The sequence below is a fragment of the Podarcis bocagei genome (genome assembly GCF_964188305.1).
Source record: "Podarcis bocagei genome assembly, chromosome: 17".
In the NCBI taxonomy this organism is placed as follows: Eukaryota; Metazoa; Chordata; class Lepidosauria; order Squamata; family Lacertidae; genus Podarcis; species Podarcis bocagei.
The window spans coordinates 2,290,365-2,311,203 of record NC_138143.1 but is presented as its reverse complement, the minus strand read 5'-3'; the positions used below and the strand labels follow the sequence as shown (position 1 = coordinate 2,311,203).

The window sequence follows — 20,839 nt, the reverse complement described above, 5'->3', positions numbered from 1 at the left end:
AGTGTCCTTCCTAGAACAAACTTCAAAGGGAGACTGCAACATGAAACTTCACACACATGCACACAGAGCACACACATCGAGGATAATACTTTGTGCATCTGATGAAGCAGATTAATTCATAATAATACATAATATTAGTTGTTATTGTATTAGTTGTTAAGATGAATCAATACACCTTGTTGTTTTTACGTACCAGAAAACTGCATCAGCAAACTCCTAAGGATAAAATGGTAGAGAGCTAGAGAACCATGCCTTTTCCATTGTTCGAAAAAGGCTGATGTCCCTCTAGATGCACTTTAGTGGGAAAGGAGAAACACATAGACTTAGGCTTCTAATGGGCTGAGATGAACAGTACCAAACCAGAAGGTGGGCAGATGACATAACTGTAGTGACAGATGGCTCACCCCCTATTTAGGAAGGAAAGCAAGGGGCCATATTGGACCCTGGACACCTTCAAGAATCTGGTCTTGTGGGTGTGCTGATAAGTCTTGCCAGCTCCTGGAGAGGATTCTTTGGCAAGACTTCTTGTTCAAAGGTTGTTCCAATGGCAAAAGCTAGGCTGCCTAGATCCATTTCATTTTGCTCTCCTCTCTGGGACACAAGGCAAACTTTCAGAGAACCTCTCAATTCCCAGCACAGGGCAACCTTCCCCAACTCTGAAATGCAAACTGTGCAGCAGGTACAGCTAGAAAGCACTTCAAAGTGGTCACCCACATTGGCCTGACCCTGGCTTAGGTGCCACTCATTCTTGCCTCGGCCCATACCTGCTTCTGGAATTGTGTGCATGTGCATAAATTAGCTCTGTTGTCATAAGGACTCAGGTGGCAACCATCTCTCCCCACCCCCATATTCCCCTCCTACCATGGCCGTAACTAGGGGATGGTGAGGTGGGCCCCCACCAGGGGCACAGGCAATGGGGGGGGGGCAAAATCAGCTAAAATTATGTCCTTAAATATAAATATCAATTATTGCCTCATAAGAAATGGTTTTAAATAGAGGGTGAATTGAATAGTTGGAAGGGAGCGGGGTTGGAGGAGAGGTGGAAAGAAGAGCTAACTTGTCAGTGGCTGGGGGGCGCAATCTGGATGGTTCTGCCAGGGGCGTAAGATCACCCGGCAATGGCTCTGCCTCCTACCTCCGAAACAGGAGCTTCCAAAGGGAAGAGCTATTTCGGGCAAGTTGACTAGCACTGACCAGCAACACCGTTGTGGGAAGCAGCAGGTGTAGTGGTGAAAGGCCTGTGCATGTGCCTGTCTACTGTGGCCCAATGTGTCCACTTCATTTTTTACTTTTATTTTGCAGGGAAGGCCGTCCTTAGAGAACGTGCCCTCAGTGAGAGAGGTGCTCCTTGCCACTCTCCCTTTGGGCCATATCTTCTGCCTTGTCCAAAAGGAAATGGCAAGGCAGGTGAAGGTGAAGGTGAAGGTGAAGGTTGCTCTTCTCACTGCTGAGAGAGGGAAGGTGGTCAGCAGCAAGTGGAGGGGCATAGCCCCAGGGCTTTGGGGTCAGTGCAGTGGGTCCCTTGCTTGGATGGGGGGCCTAAGCAGGTGCCCAACAATGTCAACCCCTGGTGCCAGCTCTGATGCCAATCCTAAGCTATTGTGAGACTACCAGCTCACCGGTATACCCTCAGCTTTGCTGGCTTCCTCATTCAGCCTGCCCGCTCAGTGGCTAATTTGGCTACGGAGCCTCCTCCCCTGGACCACCAGTCCTAACAGGTTCTATGAAAGCATCGCCATCCATCTGTAGCCCAGGTGTGAGGAACCTTTGGTCCTCCAGATGTTGCTGAAGTACAACTCCCATCAGCTCCAGCAAGCATGGGAGTTGCAGTTTAGCAACATCTGGAGGGCCAAAACTACCTCACACCTGGCATAGCCATTGCCTCCGCAGTAGCAAATGCTGGTTATGAATCTACATTTGGGAAGTAATCCCTTGTGCCCAAGCAGGAGGAAGCTTGCTAGGACCAAGGAAAGACCCTGCAGCACTGATATGTTCATAGGTCTCCAGCCTCGAGTTTCACAATGCATGGATGGCAATGACGTTTAAGGGCAAAGTCCACCTGCCCCTTGGATATCTCTTGTTCCCAAAGGTGCAAGGTACATCTTCAGCTTGGCTATGTGATTAGATGCTTTAGCTCAGAAACTGGAAGGAAAGATGCAAGATGTAACATGGAAAATCCAGCTCCGGAGCAGAGCCAAATGACATGCTCCAATAAACCCATTTTTTAAAATAACTTTCTATGGTTTTGATCAGTTTGATCAGTTTATGCATCCTTTTAAAAGTGTGTAAATTGAGAAGATGTTCTGGCTGGGGTTCTGCATCAGCTTTCTGCTTTTAAAAAAACATTCCCCTTCTCAGCTGCTATTTGCCCTGAAATTAGCAAACAGCTAATTCAGAACAAATTGCAGCTAAAACAGGGTGTTTTTTTCAGGCAGAAATTGGCATGGAATCCAGATCCAGGAAGCCTTGTGGCCACTTTTTCTTCAAAATAAAAGTAGCCAGTTTAAGCACATTTTAAAGGTGGGTTGATTGTGATGCGTCATTTGGAATATTCAGATGGTGCACAGACATGTGTTTTTTATTTTTATAGTTTTCAATTGTTTTTAACTGTTTTGTGTATTGTGGGGGAGGTTATTTGGCTGTTTCTGTTTGTGTTTTTACATAGTAATTTTATCTTGTAAACTGCCCTGAGACCTCAGGTATAGGGTGGTATATAAATTTAATTATTAAGAATAATAATAGCCTGAGACAGGCCTTTTGTGGTTTTGGCACACTGGTGCCTATGATGCTCCCCTCACTTATTTCCTTACCTGGCATAAAGTGGGGTGGTTTTTATCTGTCTGGTAAAAATTGTTATTTTTTCCTGAGTTTTGTGCCAGCTCCTGCAGCCAAGCTGGTGCCAAGTGTACTGCTCTGCTTTGCTTTGGGCCACATCAGTTAAGCTGATCTTCTCTGAGCAGCCCAGGACCTCCCTGCACACTGCCACAGACAGGCTTGTGACCCATGAAGGTCGCTTCAGTGCTGCTAGCACAGCAAATACAATGTAGGAGGCAGCATTACGGGCTACCAGTCTCGGCAGCCACAGCAGGCACTGTGATTCTCCAGCGGTTCCTCTTCACTCCTGGAGACTCACTCCATTGTCTCTCAAGACAGATGAATGCCAACAACAACAACAAAATCGGCTTTTTAATGGCTTTTGAATAAGTTTTCGGTGGTTAGTTTTTAAACAAGCCCAGAGCATTCTGCTATTTGTCTTAATTGTTCTGTTGTAAATTGGTTTAAAAATAGGTTTTATGCCACCTTGGAAATGTAGTGCTGAAAGGCAGGATAAAACAATATTGAACAACTGGATGAATGTCTGCTGCTGCCCCTTCCCTTCTCTCACCTCAAGCTGTGTGCTGGCTTGATATGCTTGCAGTTGCTTTTTTGTGTGGCAGGTGCTTCTCAGATGCCTTATTCTATAATCCTTGACACGCTTGCAGAAAGCTCCATTCAACTCAATGAGTTACTTATGAGTAAGCATGCACAAGATTATGCTCTTATACTCTGATTGGGAACAAGCGGCTGCAAGGGTTATTCCTAGCAGCAGCCTGCATCTCAGTAATAGGAATAACAGTCTGGGCATATGGGGGCAGTTTCAGCCTGCACTTGAAGGTGCCAGATGGTTGCAAAAAGCCTTTTTGGGAGGCGTGCAGGGTTGCTATTTCAAATTCCAACCCAAAAGCACACTCTTGAATCACGTAGAGATGAACTGCACCCCCTCCCAAAAAACCCACTCAGAGAGGGGGGCATGGGTGTAGCCAAGGGGCAGCGGCCCCCCTAAATCAAGTAAGTAAATAAAAATACCTAACTGACCAATCCTGCCACAGATAGCTTGGTTCTGTCCCCCTAACATAAAGCCTCCCCCCCCCCATAAATCCTTGGTATTCCCATGGAGAGAACCCTGTTATATTGTGGGAATATCCGTTATGAACAGATAGGAATTTGGCCAAGTATGTACTCTTACTGAACTGTATAGTTATTTTGACACAAATTTGGGGCTGTTCCCTTCACTGAACTGTAAAGATGTTTGGGCAAGACTCCTCAGGGGCAAATTAAATTGGTTTAATTTAGGGCTCATCCACCTTTTTGCTTGACCCATCTTTTGATCACAAAAGATTCATTCCCCCGGACCTGAGACTTTTTCTTGCTGCTCCATTGCTGGGCCTTGTGAAAATCTGAGCGCACCTGCTGAACTGAAGCTCTGTTTAGTGAAATATCTCTTCGGATTTCCCACGCACCTGATAAGATCCAATTCAGCAGGTAAGATTGGATTTTTGCAAGGCACAACTACAAAAGACAATAGGACCTGGGGAAATTTGATGGCACACAATGCGATCAAAAGACAGGTCAAGTGAAACTACGGGCGAAGCCTTGGTGTCTCCCTCATTTGTGCTAGTTAGGTGTTATGAGTTACATCCAGGCAGAGATCCATTTTCAACCCCTTTTCTACCAAGCACTTGGGGAATTATCACGGACCCTCATTTAAAAGGGCACACACACATCTTTTTAAACAAAGCTACAATCAGTGACGGGGGGGGGGGAGTTGCAGGTGCCCACCAACAATCAGTTGTTCTGGGCAGCAGACTGAGCACCTGGTGATGGTCTCCCTGTTACTGTGAGATGCACAGCATTTCTGCTTATAGTAATGACCACACATAAGGAGACCAAATGTGAAGAAGTATAGGGTGGCTTTATACTGCTATAGATTTGTGTGGGGTGGGGGGGGGGCTAAATGATAGGATTTTAATTATTTGAAGTGAAGTGTAGGTGGATTCCCATGAGGCAAGACACAGTGAACTGCAAGAACCTTTATGGAACTACATAACTGGGAAACAGGGGCAAAGCAACTGCTTATATACATTTCTGAAAGCCTGGGCCACTCCCACTCCCAATGTGATTGGCTGTCTAAACTGCGAATCACAACTCAGAGTTCAAGGGCCAATGGCAGAGGTCCAAATCCTGAAATGTTCTGTGATTGGACAACATGTATTGAATCAGAACACAGGAGCTCAGAATCCTTAGTCCAGACTCAAGCTCAGGCAAACACAGACCACTGAATACCCCAAGTATTGTAGGGACAACAGGAGGTCGGTGGAAAAGTACAGGCTAATTTTTCTTTCCAAGTCAGGGTCTAATCTGGGATAGAGCCATTAACATGACAAAAGGTGTTGATGGCCCATCCAAAAGGAATCTTGAGCCTCGGCAGACAGAGGTTGCCATGGTTATGGGGTGTGTTTTTTTGGCGACACAAAAAGAGAGTCTTTTGAGCAATATGTGCTGGGAAGAAGGGCGAGATAAAAGACTAGGATCCATCTTTGGTAGGTTGGCTGAAGACTGGAAAGATGGCTTTGACTCCAGGGCTGCACTGCTGTGGTGAACAAGCCCCATTTGAACAAGCCCCGTTTGCCGTGTCTCAATTCTCCAAAGAACACAGGCCCTGTGTCAGTGCCTAGAACCCCACAGACTTCTGCCATTGCTTGACAGAGAGTAGGGCTAGCGCCCAGCTTTTGTAACAATATTTAACAGATGGGGAATTTCAGCCAGTGCAGCTTTGCAATGACATAATCACAACTGCAGCTTTTGCCAGCCTGCTACCCTCCAGATGTTTTGAATAACAACTTTCCATCAGCCCAGCCTAGAAGGTACCCACCCGGCTGGCAAAGGCCGTATATGGAGCAGTATCTCAGTTCAGTTGCAGGAGGGATGACTGGCGAAATGAAGGACTCAGGAGAATGAAGAAAGCAGAGAAATAAACACTGGAAGTTGGAAGGGAGGTGGTTGATCCTGGTAGACAAGTGCAGGGTGCATGTAGGGTACATAACTGCCACTGCACAGCTCTGCTCTCTTCTCTTTTTCATGCCTGGCATCCCAGTCCCCCAGGTCGCTTTCCTCTGGTGACTCCCTTCCCCACTAGGCACTGGAGCGCTCCAGCAACTTCCTCCAGGCTGCGTGTCACACTGAGCCACTTTTGTGCCTGCTGGAGGTGGCCCTTGACCTATTTGAGGCAGCAGGAGCATGACTCACACGCGTGGGGACTCCAAAGAAAGCAAGTGAGGAAGAGATTAAGGGCTGAGTGCAGCCGCCTCCAGCCTCACGACTTTGTGATATCTTCCCTGCCAATCCCACCTTGCTTTCCTTTCCGTTCACTCCAGACAAAAAGGGCTTAAATTGGTGTGGGTGGGTGAGAGAGAAAATTTTCTCTTTAAGCACAAATCTGCCACAGCAGAGCGTATGCTATCGCCACCCAGGGCAGATCTGTGACACGCAGGACGCGCAAGGGCGAAGAGGGAGCCCAGTGGGGCTTTGCCAGCCCTCCCTCATGTGCCAGAGCCCAGCAGAGGAGAGGGACTGCAACATTGCTGCCGACTCTTTTCCTCTCCCGCCCCTGGGTCAGGCCTGACCCGGAGTGGAGCTGCGGCCAGCGGGTGGCGCTGGGCCATCACACAAGGAAGCTGCTTCCACCGGAGCCAGGCCCTGGAGGCCCTGTGCCTAGGCACAGCTTCCTGCCCCACAGCTCTTGCCTTGATGAGGGAGCCTGTTGTGGGGGCGCCTGGTTGTGCCCTCTCAGAAAATGCATCCAGGGCCATGACCCCTGCAGCCCCTCCAGGCTACGCCACTGCAAACCTGATACTCTTTTCCCATGTGCCAGGGAGGTGACAGTGCCAAGCAGACTCTGTGTAAACATATTTCATCTGTAATCCACGCTCTTCCTACTCCTTGTATCACATTCTCCTCCTACTTGTCCATACTGTTTGTCTAGGTACTCCTGATAAGTGAGGGTCCACCAAACTAGAAATGATATTATCCGTGTATTTAAGGTTTGTCAGGTTTTTAAAAACAAACAAATAAATAGATTTGCAGGTGAGCACCCACTCTCCCCTGAATTGGATCAGGATTGTGGGGAAGCAAAGTGTTAAATTCTGCCACAGTCCTGATATACCACACCTATCTGAAAAAGCAAAACAAGCAGACATATAAGATCCAAAGTTGTCTATTTGCTTTTTACACCATCTTCAATAACATTCAAGATGCTTCATAGAGGTGCAGAATTCACCTTGCGGCATTTCAGAGTGGGATATTGATATATCTTCCCCCTTTCTTTGAAAAGGACCCTTATGGCTAAGAATAATTCAACACAGGGATGAGTGGAACCCATGTGTAGAACACATGAACAGGTTTTCAGTGCAAGTACATATATTACACACATACTGAGAAACTGTACCCAATCTGAGTCTTCAAGAATCCACCCGAATGGAAGACTCTCAGAAGTGATGAGCATGCAGATTTTGTGCTAATTCTACACTGAAACACTTTATACAAAATAATTCTGTAATATGCAAAACCCCCACAAAAAAACTCACAAATTTTAAAAATAGCTTTTCCTACATAGGTTCCTACATTCCCACTCACTTTATGTTCAAGATCAGTGCTGTTTCTAGAAAAAGAGGTGCCAGAACTCACCATGAACACCTCCCTTGTTCTCTTACCAGGGCAATGGCGCCCACCTGAAAGGTGCCAGAGCTGAGTTTTGGTGAGTTTCAGCTGAGAAAAAGCTGTTTAAGATCAAATGTATTTGTCATACATAGCTCCAGTGGATGGTGGGGTGCCACAATTCTCAGGTGTGGTCTAGTGGTTAGAGTGTTCGACCAGGAACTGACAGACCAGGGTTCAGATCCTCACTCAGCCATGAAACTCCCTGGGTGACCTTGGGGCAGTCACTTTTTTTTAGCTTAATCTAATTTACAGGGATAAAATGCAAGGATAAAATGGGGAAGGGAAGGACCATGTATGACATCTAGACTCCTTGGAGCAAAGGTGAGATATAAATGTAACAATAAAATAAAATTTTAAAATGGTGGTCTCGCTGACCTGTGGACACTGACCAAAATCTTCCAATAAAGGCACTGCATAACCTTGGCTCTGTCACCTTCGTCTTGTACTTGCATGGAGAAGGGTGAGGCAGTGACACACCTTTGAGAGTTGGAAGCTGATATTTTTCAGAAAGAATGTGGCATGTGCCTTGCCTTGCTTGCATGAGCCTGGAGCAAGACCTGCTGCAGCATGAGGTGGAAGAGCCAACTGCATCCCAGATCTGGTGTTTGGAGGCAAGTCCTTCCGCCACATCATGATTCGGCCTGCCCTTGCGTGGAGCACACTTGTCCAGACTTTTAAGAAGCTAGCAAACCACTTGGGATCCCGAGTTCAGGCTTGTGCAGAGAGGTGGGGACAGCCAGCTTCGCTTGCCCCAGGCCTTGGAGGACAAAGGCGGCTGAGGAGCCCTGCCAAACCTACGCTGTCATGGCAAGAACGCCCCATGCCAGAAAACCCCAGCTGACCACGGACTTAATGGGCAAAATGCACTGCAAGGCTTCGATAGTGTTACTGTGTACCTAGATCAGATAAGGTGGTGACATCTCCTGCCCCAGGTCTCAGACAAGCTGAAATATACTCAGAGTCGCAAAGTGATTTCATGCTCTTTATCCAGCTCATAGTGGTGAGGAGGAATGAATGAATGTCCCCTCACAGTATCTGCTTTATATACATTATTTACACAATGGGCTGCACATGATTGGCTAATTCCGGAATTCTACTGTAAGCCAATCAGGTTGTGGATTCACTTCTATCTGGAGCAGGATTGGGTGGTTCCTGCCAACCAATCATACTGCTGCATTGTTCTAGGACCAATCAGACTGCTGCATTCTGAATCCTATTGTTCTAGGACTAATCAGACGGCTGCAATTTGGATCCTATTGTTCTAGGACCAATCAGACTGCTTCAGTTTGGATCCTATTCAACTCAGTACATAACACCCCTCCCCTCTAAGTTCCAGTCCTGCCCGGGAGGTCGCATTCATAGTCCTCAAGGTATGCCGGCGGCCTACGTGTACGTTGCGGCCTGGGGTGTTCCCTGGTCCGGGCTCCAGGTTCTGGCTCGTGTTCCCTTGGGACTCCTCTGAACTGTCCTCCTCCTGGGTTTCTCCCGGGAATCGTCGCCGTATCTGGTCGCAGTGGCGGCGCCAGCATTGCCCCCCATCCGTTAGCACCTCGTACGACACGGGGCCAGTGACCCTGGTGACTGTGGCGGGTACCCATGCTGGGCCTGCCCCAAAATTCTTTGCGTACACTGGGTCCTGGGCCTCGAAGGTCCGGGGGTTCCTGCCTTCCCCCACCACTACCTCATCCTGAGCTCTATCGGGGTGAAGGCGGTCCAATCTGATTGCAAGGCACCGACCCATTAGTAGTTCAGTGGGGCTCCGGCCAGTCGTTGAGCTGGGGGTGCTGTGCTGTGCTAGAAGGAATGTGGCAAGGCGGTACTCCCAGTCCCCTTGTGTCATGCGGCGAAGGGTGTCCTTGGTGGTCCGCACCATGCGTTCTGCTTGGCCATTGGTGGCAGGGTGGAATGGCGCCGAACAGATGTGGCGGATGGCGTTCTGCGCTGTGAAGGTTTGGAATTCTCCTGACGTAAATGCAGTCCCGTTGTCTGAGACGAGAGTGTCAGGGAGCCCGTGGGTTGCAAACAGCCTGCGTAGTACCCGGATGGCTGCGGACGTGGAAGTGGACGGTACCAGTGCGACTTCCAGCCATTTGGTGTAGGAGTCCACCACTATGAAGAATGTTTTCCCCTGAAAGGGGCCAGCGAAATCCACATGCAGGCGTGACCATGGTGCTCGGGCGGACTCCCAGGACTGGACTGGGGCCCTTGGGGGATCTGGGCGGGATTCTTGGCAGGCCTGGCAGTGTTTGACCCAGGCCTCTATCTCTCCATCAATCCCCGGCCACCACACATAACTCCTGGCAAGGGCCTTCATTCTTACTACCCCTGGATGTGTCTCGTGTAGGGCTGTGAGGACCCTTTTGCGGAGGGGCTGGGGAACAACGACTCTGCTTCCCCATAACAGGCACCCCTTGTGGGCTGACAGTTCATGTTTGCGGGTTGTGTAGCCGGCGAATTCTGGCTGCTGCTGGGCCATCCCCTCCACACCCAGTCCAGGACCCGGGAGATGACCCTATCTTTCTTGGAATGGTGGGCAACTTCTTGTGCCTGAATGGGGCGGTCGGGAAGCAGCTCCAGGCTCATAACCTCTTGTGCAGGTGCTGGGTCAGGGCCTGTTTCCGGTAGTGGTAGCCTGCTGAGGGCGTCCGCATGGCCCATCGCCTTCCCAGGTCGGTGAATAAGTGCATACTGGTAGCTGGCAAGGAAAATTGACCACCTGAGGACGCGTGGAGACAGCACTTGGGGGGTCTGCTTTTGGGGGCAAACAAGCCAAGCAACGGCTTGTGGTCAGTCACCACTGTGAAGGGCCACCCGTACAAGAAATCATGGAATTTTTTTACTCCCTTCACAATTGCCAGACCCTCCTTGTCGATTTGCGAGTAGTTCCGCTCGGTTGCGTTGAGTGCCTGGGAAAAGTACGCCACCGGTACCTCTCTTCCATCCAGGAGTTGGTGCCCCAGGACAGCGCCAATGCCATAGGGTGAGGCATCGCATGCTAGCACCACCGGCAGCCTCTCGTCGAAGTGTGCCAAGACAGAGTTTGAGACAAGCAAGTCCTTGACTGCCTGGAATGCAGCCTCCTGGCGCTGGCCCCACACCCAAGGGGCCCGCTTGTCCAGGAGTCTGTGTAGGGGCTCCGCTACCGCCGCCTTGTGGGGAAGGAAGGAATGGTAAAAGTTCAATAGTCCCAAGAAGGCCTGAAGTTCAGTCTTGCTCTTGGGCGCTGGGGCATCACAAATGGCCCGTACCTTGTCCCCAGTCGGGTGGACCCCTTCTACGTCCACCATAAATCCCAGAAAGTCCACCTGAGGCACTCCTAGTAGACATTTTTCCCGCTTCACCTTGAGACCCGCCGTCTGGAAACGGTGTAGAACGGTGCGGAGGCGGTCCTAGAACTCCTCTGGTGTGGGCCCGGCAATCAACACATCATCGAAGAAGGGGGTGACGCCAGGAATCCCTTTAAGGAGAGACTCCATTAGATTCTGGAATATGCCTGGTGCCACGCTGACCCCGAATTGCAGCTGCTTTACCCTGAACACTCCTCTGTGCGTCACAATCGTCTGTGCCTCTGCTGTGGCCTCATCTACTGGCAGCTGTTGATATGCTTGGGCCAAGTCCAGCTTGCCAAAAATTTTCGACCCAGCCAGGGTGGCAAGGACATGGCTGACCACTGGCACTGGGTATGCGTGGGCCGTGAGGGCCTTGTTTATGGTACATTTGTAGTCTGCGCAGATGCGGACCGAACCATTAGGCTTGACGGGTGTGACGATTGGGGTTTCCCAGGGGGCATTAGGCACCGGCTCCAGCACTCCTTGCTCCACGAGTCGGTCCAATTCCTCGTCTATACGGGGTTTCAAGGCGAACGGGACCCGGCGGGCCTTGAGCCTGACCGGTCGTACTGCGGGGTCAAGCTGTAACGCAATGGGGGGGCCCGTATACTGTCCCAATTTCCCGTCGAAAACCCCTGGAAATTCCTTGCATATGGCGTCCACGTCCACTTGTAAGCTAGTGTGGTTCACCCCGGTGACAGCTAGCCCCAGTGGTCCAAACCATGCCAATCCCAGTAAGCTAATGTAGGGGCCCTTGACCACAAGCAAGTCCAGTTGCCGTGTCCGCCCTCGGTATTGCACCCTGAAGGTCCCCACTCCCATTGTGGGGACCTTACGTTTCTGGAAGTCCCGTAGGGTGAATGGGGCCGGCCTGAGTTTGGGACCCCCAGTAGGACACAGTTTCCTTAAGGTCCTTGCCGAGATTATGGATAGAGTTGAACCCGTGTCAAGCTCCATGCGGCATGGGGCCCCCTCTATCTGTACCTCTACATAAATTTTCTCTACGTTGGGGTGGGGCAACTGGTATACCTGGCAGTCCGTGAGCTCCGTCGAGTTGCCTTGGTGCGTTGGGCCCCGGGACCTGGGGCTCTTGGGTTGGTCATCTGATGCCTGGTGTCGGGTGGGCCGAGCCTGACACACCCGGGCGATGTGTCCCGATTTTCTGCACTGCCTGCACTCTGCGTTGCGGAAACGGCAGGTCCTCCTCTCGTGACTCTCCCCGCAGCTTGCGCAGTTTCCTCCTTCTCGTCGAGGCAGCTGTGGTCTGTGCGCTGCTGTACTCGGTGCACCTCCTCCCTGTCGGATCCTGAGTCGTCGGTGAGGTCTTCGTGGTGGACCCTCGGTTGGGATGGCAGGCTCGGCCGTGCCTCTTGCGTCGACCTCTCGGCAGCTTCCGTTGCCAGGGCCTCCTCCAGAGCGACCTGGAACGTTAGGTCCTTCTTGGCGTAGAGGCGTCGTTGCAGCTTCTCAACCTTCAGGCCACCGACGAGGCGGTCACGAAGCATGTTCTCCAGCTCTGAGAAGTTGCAGAACCGGGCGGCTTGGCGGAGAGAGGTCACAAACCCAGTTATGGTTTCCCCAGGGGCTTGTCGCTTTGCGTAGAAGGCATTTCGACGAGCCACCACTGAGGGCTGCGGCGAAAAGTGCCCCTTCAGCTGTTCCATTATTGTTTTGTATGGAACAGTAGCGACGTCTTCAGGCGCAAGGAGAGCCCGGGCGATTTCAAACGTCTCCTCTCCGCAGACGCTGAAGAATATCGCCCTCTTCTTGGCGTCTTCTTCGTCGGTGACCCCTTTGGCTTCTAGGAGGAAGGTGAAACGGGAGGCATACGCTTCCCAGTCTCCAGATGCTGTGTTGAATGGCGAGAAGCTGCTGTTGGCTGCCATTCTGAGTTCCTTGTGTCCCGGAGCTGAAGCCTGGATACACCGTGCGAGGCAGCGGTGCGGCAGGTGGCGGTGCTGCGGTGCTGCGTGTGGCAGTCAGCTCAGTGGGATCCCACCTTCATCGCCAGTGAAATATACTCAGAGTCGCAAAGTGATTTCATGCTCTTTATTCAGCTCATAGTGGTGAGGAGGAATGAATGAATGTCCCCTCACAGTATCTGCTTTATATACATTATTTACACAATGGGCTGCACATGATTGGCTAATTCCGGAATTCTACTGTAAGCCAATCAGGTTGTGGATTCACTTCTATCTGGAGCAGGATTGGGTGGTTCCTGCCAACCAATCATACTGCTGCATTGTTCTAGGACCAATCAGACTGCTGCATTCTGAATCCTATTGTTCTAGGACTAATCAGACTGCTGCAATTTGGATCCTATTGTTCTAGGACCAATCAGACTGCTTCAGTTTGGATCCTATTCAACTCAGTACATAACACAAGCTCTGCACAGGTCTGCCTGAGTGTAAAGGAGGTTCTGGTGATAGCAGCTGTATCCTAGTCTGACCTGCTAAATTGCTGCCCAGGGACCTTATGGTGAAGGGCGGCAATAAAACAAATGAAGGAAAACCACAAATATAGGCTTGTGGTTTTGGCATGAATTTAACACGACTGAGTCGCAGTCATGCACTGTAGCAGTGGGGCAAGACAAATAGGACAGAAAAAGCTTCACTGCACATTTCTTGTTTCTTCACTTGGATGCAATGCGCAAAGATTCCTCTAAAGGAGAACCTTTCCCCCCTCAAGGAAAAAAAATGCCCTTTTTGTTTTTCTTTCATTGGTATGTATTTGAGCTCAAACTTTCCCTATTAAAGTGACTCAGTGTCAGTTGGTGACAACTGAGCACCAGAGTTTAAGGAGGATGTTGACAAGCTGGAATGTGTGCAGAGGAGGGAGACCAAGATGATCAAGAATCTGGAAACCAAGCCTGATGAGGAACAGTTGGAGGAGCTGGATATGTTTAGCCTGGAAAAGAGGAGATTGAGAGGAGATATGATAGCCATCTTCCAACATCTCAAGGTCTGTCGCATGGAACAAGCTTGTTTTCTCCTGCTCTGGAGGGCAGGACTTGAAACAATGGCTTCAAGTTGCAAGAAGTGAGATTCTGACTAAACATCAGGAAAAGGTTTCTGACAGTAAGAGCTGTTCAACCATGGAATGGACTCCCTCGGGAGGCGGTGGACTCTCCGTCCTTGGAGGTTTGTAAGCACAGGCTGGATGGCCATCTGTCATGGATGCTTTAGTTGAGATTTCTGCATTGCAGGGGTTTGGACTAGATGACCCCGGGGGGTCCCTTCCAACTCTACAATTCTATCGGCAAGCCAGGCATTCCCCATCTTATATTCGTGCAGCTGGTTGTAGACAAAGCTTCTGAAATATGAGAGGTCCTTAAAAAGAATGAATGGGTGGCACATCATCCAGACAGCTACTGTGTCACTTGGGCTTCTGATTGGTGCACCTCCAGGAGAAGGAAGAGAGCAGTGGAGGGAAATAAGGCTATTGGCCTGACAACATGCCTCTCCCCACCTCCCCTGGGTGTCAGGCTCAAGACCAAGTCTGATTGTGATTCCGGCTTGTGTTACTTTTTTAAAAAAGGTTCACAGTACTTTTCCATGTACAAAATGCTTCATAGTTGCTTTATGACTCATAGCTCATTGCTTCTGTATTGGATGTTCATAAAACACAAGTTGTGCGGTCGTCTTTATCTCTGTGACAAAGCTTTTTCAACTTACTTAGCTTGACATTTGTTCTGCCCTCCTGGGTTCTATTTAGAAGCTGCAGGCCCCCAGACCAGATAGTAGACGAGAATGCCCACCAGCAGGAGAGATAGCATGGCTATAGAAGAAGCAGCTACAACTATAGCTGTGCAGGATTCTGAAAGTGAGAAGAAATGTAAGAGAAGAGGAAAGCAGGGAGGCGGGGCAGGCAATGTCCCCAAACATCAGCAAAGGTAACAGGCAAACTAAATCAGCAGTGGGGGCCTGTGGCCCTGCAGATGTTGCTGAAATGCATCTCCCATCAACCCCAGCCAGCATGACCAAGAGAGAAGGTTGATGGGAGTTGTAGTCCAACAACATCTGGAGGGCCAAAGGTTCCCCACCTCTGATCTAGATCCAAGCGAGAGAAAAAACACAAACATTCATCATATTGCCCAACTTAGGCCAAGGTTCTCCGGAACATTAATGAGCAAATTGAATGCTTCAATTTCACTGTGTTCAACAAATTTGGGATCACAGTTCTCAAACAGTAAATTCAATGTCACTTTATGTCCCACAAAATTAGCTCTGAACATGCAGTGAATTTAGAGAACATTATTGCTGAATGGGCATATCTGATTATATGTCAGCATCAACTTTCAGTACCTGAAAAGCTATATTGTACTTTGGAGGTTGCCCTGCAAAAATCTGCTCTTTAAAGCTGAAGCACAACAAAGGGCAATTCAGATTTCCCCCAGGTTGCCATTTACTCTGATTTAGCTTTAAAGAGTGGGTTTTCACAGGGAATACTAATACAAATTTTATTATTTATACCCCATCCATCTAGGCGGCTTATAGAATACAGTGGTGCCTCGCAAGACGAAAAGAATCCATTCTGTGATTCTCTTCGTCTAGCGGTTTTTTCGTCTTGCGAAGCAAGCCCACTGACGGATTAGCGGATTAGCGCTATTAGCGGCTTATCTGCTGATCGGATCAGCTGATAAGCGGCTTAGCGGCTTAGAAAAAGGGGGGAGGGGAAAAAACAGCAGGAACTCGCAAGACATTGTCATCTTGCGAAGCAAGCCCATAGGAAATTCGTTTTGCGAAGCACCTCCAAAACAGAAAACTCTTTCGTCTAGCGAGTTTTCCGTCTTGCGAGGCATTCGTCTTGCGGGGCACCACTGTATATAAAACATAATAAAGCATCAAACATTAAAAACTTCCCGATACAGGGCTGCCTACAGATGTCTTCTAAAAATTATGTAGTTCTTAATTTCCTAGGCATCTGAAGGGAGGGCATTCCACAGGGCAGGTGCCACCACCGAGAAGCCCCTTTGCCTGGTTCCCTGTAACTTCGCTTCTCACAGTGAGGGAACTGCCAGAAGGCCCTTGGAGGAGAGGAAAGCTCTGGAGCAAAACACACACACACACAAAGAGTGCTTGGACATGGAGCTGTGCCTTGGAAAGTGTGGAGGGCAGGTAAGGGTGGGTAAGATGCCGGAGCGTGGCTGCCAGTCTGAATAGTAATTACAGAGCATGCTGGACATATAAGGCACTTTGGACATATGAGTGAAACCTTACGCTGCAACTCTTTACCTGAACTGTGCCCACTCACTTGCCCTTGTCACTCAGAGAAGGGAGAAGACAGTAGATGAGCAGCCTCCCTCAACCTGGCACTCTCCAGCTATTTTGGACTACAGTTCCCATCAGCCTCAACTAGCATGGCCATGAGGGCCTGGGTGGGGGCTGATGTAGTCCAAAACACTTGCAAAGCTGGAGAAGGCTGGTTGGTTAGGAAGGAATCTGTTCTCTCATCAATGTATTTGTATTTGTTTGTGCGTTTAAATTATCTGTGGTAGCTATGCACTTATGCTACTTGAGGACAGTGGTTCTTATACATTATGGTGAGACTGAAGCTGCACAATCCCAAAGTGGAGAAACTCACTTAAATGTTGCAAGCCCTAAGCTGAAGCATTGATTCATATAAAACAGTGGCTGGTTGGTTTGTTAAAAAGGTGACTCTGAGCACGTTATGCCTACAAACTCACCAGCTGTCCTGAGTGCCACCTTGCGGGATGCAGCAGTGAAGGGCTTTTTGTGGGGGCTGAAATCCAGCATCACGTGACAGGTAGCCGCCTTCCCATGGTCCCACGGTCCCAGGGTGATGGGGTGGGTGACTGTAACGTTGGCACGCTCAGGCCTGGTATAGTTCCAGAGTTTCTGTGAATGTAGCCTCTCTGCCCCTTTGAAGAAGGTCACTGTGAGCTTGCTGAGGGGGGCCACTCTTACAATGTGGCATTTCAGGTTATAGTGCCAGCTTTGGCCTGTGGAAGACTTCTGGAGCTCCATGATCACCTGCTCTGGAGGGTCTGAAATAACACATAAAGCAAGGGAAACATTAAGATTGCCAGGCAGCCCACTGGGCTTCCATGTCCCTCTTCTCTGTCCACTGCGCTGCCAAGATCTGAATGCGTCAAATGCCTCTTGGCAGTGCCATCCTTGATTCACACTGAACTTGTTAGTGTTGACTACACCATCCTCATCAGACCCATGGGGGACAATGTGCATGTGCTGAAGATCATCTATGCTTTTTATTTTTTAAAGGATCTCTCGCCTGATGGTTTGCAGGTTTGTGATGGCCAATGGTTTTTAGCAAACAAATTTGAATCACTGTACAAATTGACCTAATCTGCACCTCCCAGAATATGCTTTGTGCAAATTGCCACCTTCCAAATGTGCTGGTGCAATTCTTAGTTCAAAAACATTATGAAAATAAATGTTAAAACTAGTTTTGTAGGGCAGAAAATACATTTAGAATTGCCATTTTGGGGGAGAAAAAAACCTGTATTTAAATGCTAATTTTCATACTGATTGTTTTGTTTAAAATTATAATTAATATGAAAATGGGACAGAACAGGTTTGTGAGTAGGCGTGTACAAAACTGACATGGGGCAGAAATAGACTGATTTGTCCATTTTATTATAAATATTTACCAACAGCAGGCGTGTGGCCCAAGGAGAGCACTGCCTAATCTTCCAAGGGCCACATGGCGGTGGTGAGCCAGAGGCAAGAGTGAGCTGAGCAACGACTGTGACTCTTACCCTTGCAGAGGTGGCTACATCTGAAGCCTGCAAACGCCAGAGGTTTCCACACACATACAAACCGCAAGCACACCTCTTCATCCACCCTCCAGGCAAGCAACAGACATTGTCATAGTTCAAGGACAGATTCCTCCAGGAGGATGCAGGGAGGAGTCTGAGAGGGACATGGCATGGGCAGGGTCACCCTGAGGGTCAGAAAAGTGAGGCTGGGGTGGGGGGGGCATTAGTCTCCAGACCTGAGGTACCCCACCCCTGCCTATAGCTTTAAAATGTTATGATTTTGTGGCAGGGGGCAGATTCCTCATAATCCTAAATGTAGTAAATTTAGCTGATTTTTGGAGTATGAAGGGAAGATGCCAGGCCAGTGGAAATAAAGGCTAAATCAGTTCCCCTGTTCAGGAGATTGCAAAAAGAGATGCCATTAAAATAAGCACAAGGAGAACTAAGTGGCAGGCCATTAAGATCAACGGACCATGCAGATGAGAAGTGGGCAGAAGCAGAAGAATTGAGAGGTGAAGGTTGCCAGGGTAAACGGGGGCAGGGGGTGTCCTTTTCCCACAGAGATTTTGGGAGGAAGGGTTTCTGGGAAGAAGGGGAGGGAATAGGCAGAGCTCCATGCAGGGACGGAAGGGCAGCAGCCAGCCTGGCTGGCTGGCTGGCAGAAGCAGGCTGTGGCAGAGGGATGAGTGCTTAGGATTCCTCTGAATCCACTGCTGCTGTGCTGCTGGGAAGGAGAATGCTGTGAACTCTCCCTCCATCAAGACTCAGGTTGCGAATATGTGTACAATGAACCATATATCGTAAAGACACTTATCTCCGCTGTGCCTTAATTTCTCAACAGAAATGCAACCCTGGTTAAGTGCCAGGACCTCTGGGATCTTGCTACCACTCAGAAGGGATTGCGATTGCCTCTGTAACAATATCAATATCAAGTCCCGTGTATGAGAGTGCAGAGGGACACTTTTTAAAAAAATAATAATGGGTGGCTCTCATCCCTCCCCCCCCCCCGGTGCAGCTCCTGACTGGGTGGTGAGAGAAGAAGAAGAAGAAGAAGAAGAAGAGTTTGGATTTGATATCCCGCTTTATCACTACCCGAAGGAGTCTCAAAGCGGCTGACATTCTCCTTTCCCTTCCTCCCCACAACAAACACTCTGTGAGGTGAGTGGGGCTGAGAGACTTCAGAGAAGTGTGACTGGCCCAAGGTCACCCAGCAGCTGCAGGTGGAGGAGTGGAGACTCGAACCCGGTTCCCCAGATTGTGAGTCTATCGCTCTTAACCACTACACCACACTGGCTCTCTCCCAGAGGGGGAGAAAAGGTACTCTCAGGCTCACCCACACTTCTGCTTGTTCTGTTCCTAGAGAGCATGGATCTCTAGGTGACTTGTCACTTTCTCCACACCCTTCCTAAGGAAAATTTGCTCTTCAGCTCTAAATCAGAGCAAACAAGGAGCGTCTCCACCCCCATCGTTCTACCCGGACACTGAGGTCCAGCACCGAGGGCCTTCTGGCGGTTCCCTCACTGCGAGAAGCCAAGTTACAGGGAACCAGGCAGAGGGCCTTCTCGGTAGTGGCGCCCGCCCTGTGGAACGCCCTCCCACCAGACGTCAAAGAGAACAACAACTACCAGGCTTTTAGAAGACATCTGAAGGCAGCCCTGTTTCGGGAAGCTTTTAATGTTTGATGTATTATAGTATTTTAATATTCTTTTGGAAGCCGCCCAGAGTGGCTGGGGAAACCCAGCCAGATGGGCGGGGTATAAATAATAAATTATTATTATTATTATTATTATTATTATTATTATTATTATTAACATCAATCCAGAGAAATCCCAAATTGCCATTTGCTCCAACTGAATGTGAAAGAACAGTTTTCTCCAGGGAAAAGCAGCAGGACAAGCGGAAGTGTGGATTAGTCCTCAGATACAACATTGAGACGAGGCTAGGTAGGTTGTAGAGGGCCAGTAAGCTTCACAAAAACCTGTGCTTGTAGAGACTTCTGCTTGTCCCACATCTATAAAGTACGGGCCCAAAAGGTTTTCCTCTTGCCCCGTTCCATTCCCAGGGATAACCCACTCTTTAGCGATAAATTGGAACAAATGGAAATCTGGGAAAAACCTGAATCGCCGTTTGCTCCAATTGAGCGCTAAAGAGTGGTTTCCCTGGGGAAAAGCAGCAGGACAAGAGGAAAGTGTGGATAAGCCCTTAACTCCTCAAAACCAGACACTTGTGCTGCCATAGCCACCATGCCCCAAACTTTCCCTGGTACAGCCACTTACATGCCACTCTACTTTGATTATTTGATGCCTTTTCCAAGAAGGGCCCTTCCGGCCTCAGGTCCAGAGCTGCGCGGCAGGTGACTTCCTCTCCGTGGTCATTCTGCTGAGCGGTGATGCTGTTGCTTGTCACCACATTGCCGGCTTCAGGATTCCTGTGGTCCTCAAAGGTCTCCACATACAGCCTCCTCTCCCCTTGATACAAGGTCACGGTGAGGTTCCGGATGGGGGCAACATCGAAAACTCGACAAGTCACATTATACTCCTTACCCACCTCCACTTCTGGCAGCGGATCCAACACTACGCGCTCCGGAGCTCCTGGAACAGAATAAAAAGTGACAACTCTTCATTTGTTTATCTATTTTAGAGGGGCAGAAGAACATGAGGGTGAAGGTTCTGCCTCTCTGTGTCTCCTCTGGAAATAATTCTTCCTGCGTGCTCCCAGGACAGAGGGTGGTGTGCCCAGGCCTTAAGGATGAGGCCCATGAGGTCATGAGGCAGCCCCTCTCAGCCCACTTCCAGCTTCCTCCTTTGCAAAGTGTGTTGAACCAAAGGTGAACTGTTCCAGAAGCTTTGCTAACACCAACTTGGTAGTCAAGATAACCTCACAATTAACTGGTGGTGGTTGTAGCAGTGAGCTGATTTATGCTTATATTCACTTGCTTTTATATAGGCTAAATGGCTTTGCTGTGATGCTGTCCTTACCTGTGGGCTTGGGATACTGGGCTCTGAGCCCAGGAAGGGGAACTACCTGTCAGACTTGGGTATTTGCCACCAATGCCCTCATCTGGGCAGGTGAAGCAACGGGAAGCCTTAGGCAAAGTGACAAATGCTGCTTTGTGTATGAAGAACGTTATGCACCTTTGCTTGGGCACAGACAAGTCATCTCTCTGCTGTGGCATCTGTCCCACTTCTGCAAAGGCTTGGGAAGGTGGCAGGCTGATTCGCAGTAAGTCTATACC

The 20,839-nt window shown here is 49.3% G+C and overlaps 1 protein-coding gene across 1 annotated transcript in view; it reads right to left on the bottom strand.

Annotated features, from left to right (window-relative positions):
- Nucleotides 1-7,017: 7,017 nt before the first annotated feature.
- LOC308577241 (intercellular adhesion molecule 2-like) overlaps nucleotides 7,018-20,839 on the bottom strand; it is a gene marked incomplete at its 5' end in the record, with an annotated part of 31,691 nt that continues 17,869 nt past the window's right edge. The window contains 4 exons of the mRNA XM_081177280.1: nucleotides 7,018-8,470; nucleotides 13,241-14,681; nucleotides 16,552-16,872; nucleotides 19,881-20,195. Coding sequence (XP_081033406.1) covers nucleotides 14,572-14,681; nucleotides 16,552-16,872; nucleotides 19,881-20,195 — 746 coding nt within the window. The 3' untranslated portion in view covers nucleotides 7,018-8,470; nucleotides 13,241-14,571. The remainder of the gene's footprint in view (nucleotides 8,471-13,240; nucleotides 14,682-16,551; nucleotides 16,873-19,880; nucleotides 20,196-20,839) is intronic.